Raw genomic sequence first — 11,222 nt, forward strand, 5'->3', positions numbered from 1 at the left:
TACAGATTAATTTTCTAACGGATAGACTTCGAAAATTCAACAAAATATTAATTTCATCTGTATCCATCTCTTAGAAGAATTTCCTTCCAGCATCGTAGACCACTTCATCCCAAGGACCTTCAATGTGGAGGGGAATAAATTCAGTCCTTGCTCATCCTTCACATACTTATATCCTCAACACGCCACCTCAAATTCAAATGGGAATATGACAGAATCTTAATGATATTTTCCATAAAACAGCAGTAGTACTTCAAGTGTCATTCTTCTCTCCTTAATGAGACATCATTTGTGGGTAGCAAAATAGAGAAAGAAATCAGATCATAGTTGATATCTTTGGCTCCGTCCATGGTGTTTAGTAGGAAAACATGTCTTCAGTTTTCTCAAAAAGATATGGAGAAAGTGACACAATCCATCCTCTCCATTCTATCTTTGGCTGATATAAGCATTGAGCTCTCAATGTCTTCAGAAATATCAAAAGCCACGCATCCCTAGCAAGAGTGTCAAATGACAAGTAAATTTTAGGGGTTATGAATCCTCCTTCCAAGGCCTCCAGAAGCTTGTCCATTTTGTTAGTCAGAGAAGAAAACTTCCAACATGGCTTTCAACTCTTCCACCTTCCAAATACAAGTTTGGACTATTTATGGTATTTTACAGTTATGTCGTTGATACAGCTACAGAAATCCACAAAGCTGCTAGGAAGACTGAACTGTAAAATATGCCCTCTTTCATATGAATGCTAGAAATGGCATAACTGAAAACTCTAGCTGAAGTCCTATGAAATGAAAATGTTGAAACTGAATTGAACACTGCCGAAACTCTAAAAAGAAAAACATTTAAAACAGAACAAACAAAAACATCAGAGAGGAAGGAGGTGAAGTGTCACATGCCAAAAAGGGGACCTGCCCAATTACAATCTGATATCAGATGCTCCACCACCAAGACAGCTTCTATCCATGCTGAGGTTTGTGAGTCAATAAATTATTTTATTTCCTGTCTTTCTCTGTCTTACAAAGTAGACAAGGAGAGGTTTGAACTTTAAATTTTACAAAATATTGAAGATTCATCTTGTTTCATTTGCAAATTTTGGGCCGACGCCCTTCCATTAAGGCTTACCGAACCTAGCCCTGACCATTCATTAACTTTTCCTAACAAGCTTAGGTGAAAGTACATAAATTATAAATAAATGTAAGCAACTAATGGGGTTAAGCTAGCTAAGCCTGGATATAAATTATCTCAATAAAAGTTCTAATTAGTTGTCATTATATGTTGAACCTCTCACGAAGACATCAATTTTGGCAACAATAATCGCCCATGATGGGCCCTTATAGGCACTCATCAAATACAATACAGTTCCATTCCAAGATAGCAGAGCAAAAACCAGCTCAGAGATTACTCATTCAGGGCCTCAAGTTAAGGCCCAGAACCCTCCTACAGGAGACACAAGAAACCCAGAGGGATCCTGTATTGAAGGCACCCATCCAAAGTCCCCAAAGTTCACAAGCAGGCTTCAGTATCCCCTTTCAGATCGAGGAATGCAAGAAATAAACACTAATTCTATAGTATCATTTAGTTATCTTGATGCATCATCTTGTAAAAATCCTTAAGGAAAAAAATTCAGTAGGGGATTGGCAGGTTCTCTCATCCATGGGTATCGTTGGGGCAGCTCTACATTATCTTGTTTTTGTTTTGAGGATGTCAGTAATTACAAACAGACCTGAATACAGTAATGGCCGGGCAAGGAATGATCGAGAATTGAAGCATTCGGGATCAAAAACAATAATTCCTTAGTCATGGCAAAAACGCTGGCATGGAGTAATGCTTCAGAACGGACATGAGATGTTGCAATGAAAAAAAAATCGAAATTCATGCTTAATCAAATCTTCCATGAATAAAGCTATGAAATGTATTCTAAAGATGTTTTGACAAAACAGGATTGCCCTTGAAATAAGCCACCAAGTATGAAGTTCAGTTCAGAAGTCTGTAATCAAGTGCGTTCATGCTGGAAGAGTGACCAGATGAGTGACCATCCAGAAACTCTAGCTTGACTAATTATACCCACCATTCAATGGGACCAACAAAGGGCACGGGTATATACATCACAAGGTTACGTATGTGCTTCAATATGGTGGCCCTAAATGGTCACCCAAGAGGTTTTTCGCCAGGCTTCGGCGCATGATTACATCGCATCTGTCCCACATACAGGAACTGCCCACTGTCACCTCGCAAACATCGAATCATACCACATCGCATTCAATGTCATTAAAGAACTTGACAGAGTTTCAAACGTAAACTTGCACCGTTTCGTTTGTGCAGGTGGTGTCAACAAGTGCACATTATTTAGTCGATTTGGATCAATCCGTTTTCACAAGCAACACATACCCTAATCCCATATGCAGGTTTATGTGCAAAGCAGCAATGGGTAATCTGTCACTTTGAGAAGCTGGATCCCAGAGTGGTTACTCTTCTTTTGTTTTTTGTTGATTGACTAGCAGTTTTCATGTCAAATAATAAAGTTTGCATTCATAGCCAATCCAAAGCAACTGCACACACTAAGGAAAATTAAAACCAGAAGAGTACCTACCCATCTTCACTGAGCACACCGTGAGGATAATCTTTTAGTGGGGATACCAAGTTAAACTTATAGAGCTTATTCTGCTGCTGAATCTCCAATCCACAGAACCCAGCACCCCAGCAGGACCGAACCAGCAAACCCAACAGCGTCCACCAAACTAAAACCAACTTCGTCTCAACTCCCATCCTTGTGCAAATTAAAGTTAATCCCTTCTGACCCTCAAAACCATATCAGAAAACTGATCAATGCGAAATCGTTCCATAGAAATAATGAGCTTAAAATCCTTGCAGCGCATCCAACTTTCTTAAGGACAACATCATAAAACATTCCGGGCAGCAGATATAAAAGCCCCGGAGCCTGAAAAATTAATCAACTTTGCAAATGGGTGTCCTGTAAACTGCAAGTGCAATCACCTGGATTCGGTGGGAAGTAAATTTAAATGGAATGCGCATCTGAGAACTTAAACAAGTTCGAGGACATGAAAAATATGATTGGAACTTCCTTTCAACGAGGACAAAAGGCTAAATAAGACATGGATGGCGACTAGAGGACATGAATACGTGATTGGGCCTTCCTTTCAATAAGGACAAAACTCTAAATAAAACATGGATGGCGATTATCTTCTCAAACACAAATACCTTTTAAACAAAGCCGAATATTTGGATGATCATTATTTTGTTTATTTGGATAATCATGACAAAAATCATCTTTGCTTAAAGACATAAAATAAAAAATTATAATTAAGATAGTGTTTCATTTTAGATATTTTTATTTTATTTATTTTAAATAAATTTATAAAATGATTGTAAAAAAATTTAAAATCAAACCATATCTTAATTATATTTTTTTTTAATGTTTTCAAAACCAAAACGATTTTTTTTATGATCATTTAAATAAACAATAATATATTTTCATATTTTAATTATATTTTTTAATGTTTTTAAATTTAAGATGATTTTTTTATGATTATCTAAATAAACAATAATATATTCACATAAGTTTTATAGTGAAATTTGGAATTGGTATGGGATGAAAGAGTTTGTTACCTATTTGATCTTAAAAAGGTTGAAGATGAAAAAACACTTTCTCTAAAATTATTCATCTTATACTCATATTAGATTTATTTTCAATATATTTGTCACACTACCAATCTTCGCTCGTGATCTTGAAACACTTCCTTCACTTATTTTATAGCTTAAAATTAAAATGTTAAAAGGTTTTGATTGATCTCTTATTTTTTTAGGGTTTGGTAAACCATATAAGTCTTAATGAACATTAATCAACATCATCATTTTGAAATATATTTGTTTTCAAAAGGATGACAGGTGCGGTGATTTTTTTCCATAAACAAATAAAATTAAATTACATGTCGAATCTATGCAAAGCCTATAATAATGAAGTTGAAATATATGCTCTTCTATGAGGCATTATTTTGTCTACATCCTTTTCAATCATATCCCTCTTTATAATACGAAACTCCAATAACACTATTTATCGTCTTGCTTTGCGAACTTCTCTTTTAAATTCTAAACTAGATTATCATATCCCATAGACTACCTTTAATTTTATAAAAATTAAAATAATTTCTTTTTTCCTTTAAAAATCATGAAAAATCTATCATTAATTTTAAACACTCCAATAAAACAAGTAAAACAATTTCCAGGAGACTTTAACCATATAGTTAATAGGTTGGGTTACCAAGCCTTATCACTTTCTAGGGGACTTTAACCATATAGTTAATAGAGGTTGGCTTACCAAGCCTTATCAATGACACCGGGAACCATGAGTATCAAAGGAACTCTGAGGGAGGCAATGATTCCATAAATCGATTGTTATGCATACTTGATTTGTTATGGAGGTAATACGTCCCGCATGCGGAGGCGGGATGGCAACCACACGTTGTCTTGGGTCTATAGGGAATGAGTTAAGTCCAACCATCGAACTTTGTTATTAGAGTATAAGAATAAATGTTTCCATGTCTTGGTGTTCAACTAGAGGTACCAAGAAATCATTCCTGTGATTGCTTACCGGGTGAGGGTGACCAAGAGAATTTCCCTATGAAAATGGCGTGGAATGACCAGGCGTAAATTGTCTCCCAAAACAGTCCCCCCGTGTAAGCTAGTAATGGGAGATCTTCAGTACAAAGGAGCACTACGTCACCAGGGTTGTCGAGGGTTAGAGCAATGATGTTTGCAATCATCTTTGGTTTCGCACATCAAATAGTTGGGATGTGGGATTTTATTGGGAGTTGTTGTAGGGAGATTATTTAAGAAATTTTTTGTGGATTTTTTAGGTCTAATTTCTCTAAAATCCGGTAATAATTTCTTGAAATTATAAGCTTGATAAGTAACCCCTGCACAATTCTTATGCACTAAAGGTTTTTCAGGTGCTGAATCTATATATACAATAAAAAAAACCAGTTTAGATAACACAAATCAAAATTTCACCTCAATTTTTTCACTGCATTCCGACACTTGAAAATCCAAAAAATCACACTGAAAATAAAATTTTATTTCATTGTATTTTGCGAACAAATTCACTCAAGTAACCTCTCTTTTCTATTTCTTTAGATTTGGCCCCAAAAGAATTATGAGAAAAGCGGGGACATCGGTGTATTAGCATAGGCATTAGCAAGAGCATGAGCAGCAATTTGGACAAGCGTTGACAACCCATAAAACCAATAAACATCTCAATGGAATGAAAGATAAAAAATAGCTCCACAGGCTCTAGAAGCTCAAAGAAATGAACACTAGTGTCTTTATCAAATTTAACCCAACCTCACTAGGTGTCTTCAGCAAATTTAGCCAACCTGATCTAGTTGCACTGCTTGACTTCAATCGGGTAGACTCGATTGATAATTTAATTATCATAGATGACTAGTAATCCATGTTAATTTAATTATCGTAGATGACAAGTAATCGATGTTAGTTTAATTATCATAGATGACAAGTAATCCATGTTAGTTTAAATTATGTTTAGTGACTTCTAAATGTGGTTATATTTTGAGTTTTTCTATAAATGGTATTCTTATGAATATTTTTTAAGCATAGTAGTACGGCATATATATAACAGCATGGTCAAATTAGCTTAGTTTCAAAAAAAAATTGCTAAGTTTTGCTATAAAAATCTATGGATACACTTGTATTGTGATTAGGCGCTATTTTGTCAATATAAAATGTATTTTTAAAGAAATATATTTATTTTTACACTGTAATGGTTAATTTGATTGGTTTAAACTATATAAATAATTGAAATGAAATGATATTTTAATGTCCACGAGATTAAAAATACTTTATGGGACCATTAGTTCCCTATCTTTCTTCTTTTCCAATTCAATTCTTTTCTTATTCAAATTGATGATGAGATGGTCCAACCTTCCAACAATCCCCTCGTTGGAAAGACAATGCCAAGAAACCGATGCTAACATATTCTCGTAACTTTCTCTGATGTCTTTGAAGGTATCGCATTCCAAATGCAATGTTCTTCCGATTCCATTGCCCGACGTGCAAAATGTACACACCTGTTCTTCCCAAGCTTCTTTAGACCTTTTCCACTACCCTATTTCACACCGAAGTTTATGTGAGTTGGTTCTTAATTGAGCAATGAGAACATTTGCCCTCCACGTAATGCTAGCTCGAATGAAAAGTGATACAATGAAAATGGTAATTTAGATTGCCTTTCATTTTCTGAATGAGATTAAAGGTTAAATATTATTTGATTATTTTATAATTTTAATTATCACAATATAAGATATTGATTTCATTGGTATAATATTTAAGTTGGAAAAAATTGGTTTATGCCTTGGCGTAGATTCAAGAGGGATCAAATCCGTTGAAGTGCAAAACTTGAGAAAAGTTTTCTACATCAACCTATTTAATATCTTTCAACACTTCATAAATCCAAAATTAAAATAAATTTAAATTGATTTATATATTTTTAATAATAATAAAACTGTTTAAATTTAAAGTCATAATTTAGTTATGAAATTATTGTATAAAATTCTTATATTTACCCTATATATAGATCTTATACATATTTGATATATATAAATTATAATTTTTAATATATATATATATATAACAATTAAACACTCTTTCTCTATATATATAATAACTAAATTATGGCTTATATATATTCTAAAAGTTATAATTTAGTTATTGAATATGTATAGGATTTTATATATATATAAAAGATAAATATAAGGATTGCTTTAAATTTAAATCTATATATAGATAACTAAATTATGACATATATATATATATATATATAACAATTAAACTCTTTACTTATTGTAGTTAAGTATTATAGGATTTGATTTTGGGAAAGAATTAAGGGTGACTACATGTGGATTCATTTTCCTAACAGGGAAAGAAGTCAACTTCCTAGGGTCCCCTTTATGTTTTTATAGAGGTGGTACTCCTCTATTAATCACACTATGAGTGGACAAGATGTTTTTCAAAGAAAATAAAATGGTAGCAAAATAAATTATGTATTCACAAATCCATTCCACCTTGTCATCCATCATATAAGAGGAAAAATAGTTGAAGCAAATTTAAATAGATAGAAGTAGAAAGTATTTGTACATATACTTAGAGAACTTTAAAATGGTTTCACATGTTTAATATCATAAGAGTGTAGGAAAACATTCATGAGACTCTTACTTATTATTTAAAAATTAAAGTGCAGGAAAGAATCAGCGTCGACGAGTCTGAGCTTCTTATTAGGCTTTGGCAGCTTTAATGTTCTTCTAAAAATATTTGGAGTAAGAACCACTAGATTCTTATTCGAACTAAGCTTGATAGTCCTAGTCTTCTAATCAAATTGTTTTTCACATCAATGCACCATCTCTTTGAAGTTGGAGACTTCCAAGACACATGCAACATTCACCAACCTTCTGTTCCAAATTCTATTTTTTTGTATTTCTACTAGATCCAAGTTTAAGTACAATTGGTATGTAGTCAACCAATAGAAACTTTTGTCTTGTCTATTTAATGAGTTGGTTGTGTATCCACAAATTTACTCATTCCTTATTTTAGTCGCCATAATGCTCATTTGTTTAATGTATTCGAAGACATGTGATGGATCAATGATGCCTTAGTGGGAGTCAAAAGCTTGTTCCATTGAAGTGCAATATTTTTTTTAACTTATTCAATGCAGTCTTTGGTATTGTGTCGCTTAAGATTTTGAGCTAATCTTTCATTTATCATATGCTTTCACTTGTATCTCTAACATTAAATATCAACATTTCAATTTTAATCTCTAGACAACTGAAATGGAGTGGCTTGGGAGGAAAATTTTAATTGGTTGGGGATATGTGGTATTTGTTGGAGATTTATTTGTGTGACTTGATGGATTAGGAATTCTTCATGGATTTTTTGTTCACCATGGGTTATACCAAGAGAGTTTATACAGAGTTATCTATATATTACTGAGTTCCTTTACATTATTTTCAATATTAGCCATTCTCTTATTCTCTTCGTCTTAATTCTTCTTGAAATCTTCTGATAATTCATCCATTCAAGAGTTTAAATCAACACCATTGATCGATTTCAACATTATGAATTCAATTTCTTCGATAAAATTTAGAATTTCGATATATTTATTGCTTTTTACAGTGTTCTATGAGAATGTATAGAATCAATGTTAGCACCTGAGAATTTTGGTGACCATATGGATTGAGAATTTTGGTGACTATATGGATTGGTGTTTGTATGGATTTGTACAGATGGGTGTTGGCACTAGAATTTGATGATTGTTGTACTTTGATAATGGTATGATATATAAAAAGTTGTGGTTGATTATGTGATGACCCATATCATAACATATGGATGATGGCTTAATGGTTGTTGATTATATAATGAATCAATGGAAGGAAGTACAACAACTAATTGTACAATGAATTGACAATGGAAGGTGTGGAATTGCAAATATACATATCTATAACTAATTTGATGGTTGTATGGAGATTTAGAGGCTATATGGTAGAAATGAATGGTTGATGTAAAACAAAATTGCTCAACTAATGAAGAAATGCAACTAATGATGAAATGAGGTGAATTGTTGTAGCGTGCATGGGCTACTTGATTCAATGCCCAATCAAAAGCTTGTTCCATTGCAAGAACCACAAATGGCTAATCCATGAATGACATGATATGTGTATAAAATATGTATTGCATAAATGAAATAATGATGATTGGAATCCCTCATTATGTTATATTTATACACATCAAATAGTCATTAGTGTGCATGCTTACGAGTCCTAGTGACTCAATTATCAATATTATTATACACTATTTTATTGTTAATACTACATATTTGTGTTTATGCTTATTATAGAATTAGGCAATTTAAAAGTATCAAAATTGAAAGAATATCATTTTAACTAATTTACCATTTGTTGATGATGTTTTACTTTTTGGAATTGGCTTTGTAGCAAAAGTAAACAGATTCATGGATATATATATATATATATAAGAATATAAGAATGATGTTGAATGTTCAAAAATCCTCCTTTTCTTTTAATGGTTCCTTAGAGTGTTCTTGAAATGGTTTGAAGACCATATTTCCATATACTTATGATTCAATTTAAAGGAAAATGATTATAGCCATCAAGACTAGGTTCCACTATATATAAAGGTGGATAATTGAATAACATTTTTTTTGTAATAAATGACTATTTATTGGTGGAAAAAGTTAGTATTCTCATATTTATTTTGAAAGCAATATTAATTTACTAACATTCACTTGCTCACATTCTCATTGACATTCAAGAGAAGATAATTAAAAAAAATAGTTTTATCTTTCTTAGGTGTGAAAAGAAGGAATAATATGTCATGGCATGGTTAAATTTGAAAAGACTCTCAAAACCAAAAGTAATGGGTGGTTGGTGTTTGAAAAACATACAAGTATTTGGATTGACTTTAACATCCAAGAGTCTTTGGAATATTATCGAGGGGAAAGGTTTATGGAAACATGTTACTAAGTAGAGATGATTATTTAACACTCAAGGAGTGGATAAGATCGCCAAAACCTTATTGGAATTTATATTTTACACAAACAAACACACACACTCATATATCAATGGGACTATCTTTTCCTATTCTAAGTTTCCATTTAGCATGGAAATAAAGCATGGTAATCGAATGAGACTAAGTATGAATACTTACAAGGTGTAATGGAATCCATAAATTCTCTGAAAAGTTGGTTGATATTCTCCAACAACGAAATTGTTTTTTCTAAGATATATCATTTTTGTAGAACAAAGAACGTTTTGGGAGGAGGGTTGGAAGTCATTAGAGGAACACAATCTTAGTGGTCAATTATTGGAGGAATGGGAGGCTTATATCATCTTATTGTCCAATGAGAACATATAGCTAAGTTTAGAGGAAAATGAACTAGAATGTTTTAGATATTTGACAAATGGTCCTTGCACAGTCAAATTTAGGGTATTGAATCTTTGGAAGTAAAATATGCAAAATATTTTCATTGTCCAACATTTTGAGTAGATGGTCCACCCGTCTTCATGGACGAATAAAGCTAAAATTGATAGTAGAAATGGGTGTTGAGCTGAGTATTCATAAGCCAAAGATAAATGATAGCCATTATGAAATGGAGAGTGATTTTTATTTTCAATATACTATTGTAAAGACTATAATGTTGGTTTCAGAGCCTCATTATATTCCTAATTTAGAGGTCTTGTTGTTAGTTGTGATTGGGCCCTAGTTCCTAATAAGTGGTGTAAGGGGGCTTGCCCCACTACTATTGTCACTAGTGGCTCTTAGAGGGTAGAGACAACTCTTTGGAACCACCCATGGTAGGGGTTTCGAGTCAGTGCTCCCAAAGAGAAATTTTTGAAAAAAAAACCTTGTAAAATATTGTAATTTCATAGTAAATCTAGACCATTCATCATTATGTCACAGATTTGAGGGTAGATGTTATGTTAGAGTTTTATGTCCCATAAGGAAACCAACTTTTTATGAAGACATTGTATTGCAGTTATGTATTATTGAGAGCATTGTAATTGAGAGAGAAGAGGAGGTTTCTATAGATGTGCTACAGGTTGTAATCCCTTCATTTTGATAGATGGGTTACAAAGAAGGACTGGTTATTTCTACGTGGATGTAGCCCAAATTGAGTGAACCACATATACTGGTGTATCAAAGCCAAATTTTTATTTGGTTGATAGAACTCATAGGAAAGGAGGTTTTTTGGTTCAAGTGGGAGCAATATCAGAAGAAAGTTTTAGGGTCAAGATGTTTAATGGTAAAAAAAATTAGCTATGGAAGATGCAGATGGAAGATTATCTATATCACAAAAATATTTTTCTACTATTGGGCAAAATAGCAAAGAAGCCAATGACTATGAAAGAAGAAGCGTGGAATATTCTTGAAAGAAAGGAACTAGGAACAATATGGTTGTTCCTAGCATCATTAATAGATTTCAACATTTCGAAAGAAAATACAATAGAGGGTTCGATGATGGCATTGGCTAAATTGTATGAAGAGCCCTCAAGTTTCATAGGGAATTTCTTATGAAGTGTTTATTTAATATGAAGATGTCATAAGGTGGGTATGTTGCTAATCATTTAAATGAATTTATCATAGTCACTAGTCAATTAAGTTATGTAGGAGTAAACTATCATGATGAGGTT

At 32.8% G+C, this 11,222-nt stretch overlaps 1 protein-coding gene across 2 annotated transcripts in view; it reads right to left on the bottom strand.

Annotated features, from left to right (window-relative positions):
• The window catches only part of LOC149161921 (autophagy-like protein), a 290,688-nt gene extending 287,547 nt beyond the window's left edge, over positions 1–3,141 (bottom strand). The window contains exon 1 of one of the 2 annotated variants that reach the window (XM_089437085.1): positions 2,582–3,141. In XM_089437085.1, the coding sequence (XP_089293211.1) occupies positions 2,582–2,757 (176 nt within the window). In that variant the 5' untranslated portion in view covers positions 2,758–3,141. The remainder of the gene's footprint in view (positions 1–2,581) is intronic. The other variant, XM_089437084.1, reaches the window with a different exon arrangement.
• Between the last annotated feature and the right edge of the window lie 8,081 nt (positions 3,142–11,222).

The sequence above is a fragment of the Pinus tabuliformis genome, chromosome 5_2 (assembly GCF_031772625.1).
Source record: "Pinus tabuliformis cultivar Carrire ecotype Pingquan chromosome 5_2, CPIR1, whole genome shotgun sequence".
Classification (NCBI taxonomy): domain Eukaryota; kingdom Viridiplantae; phylum Streptophyta; class Pinopsida; order Pinales; family Pinaceae; genus Pinus; species Pinus tabuliformis.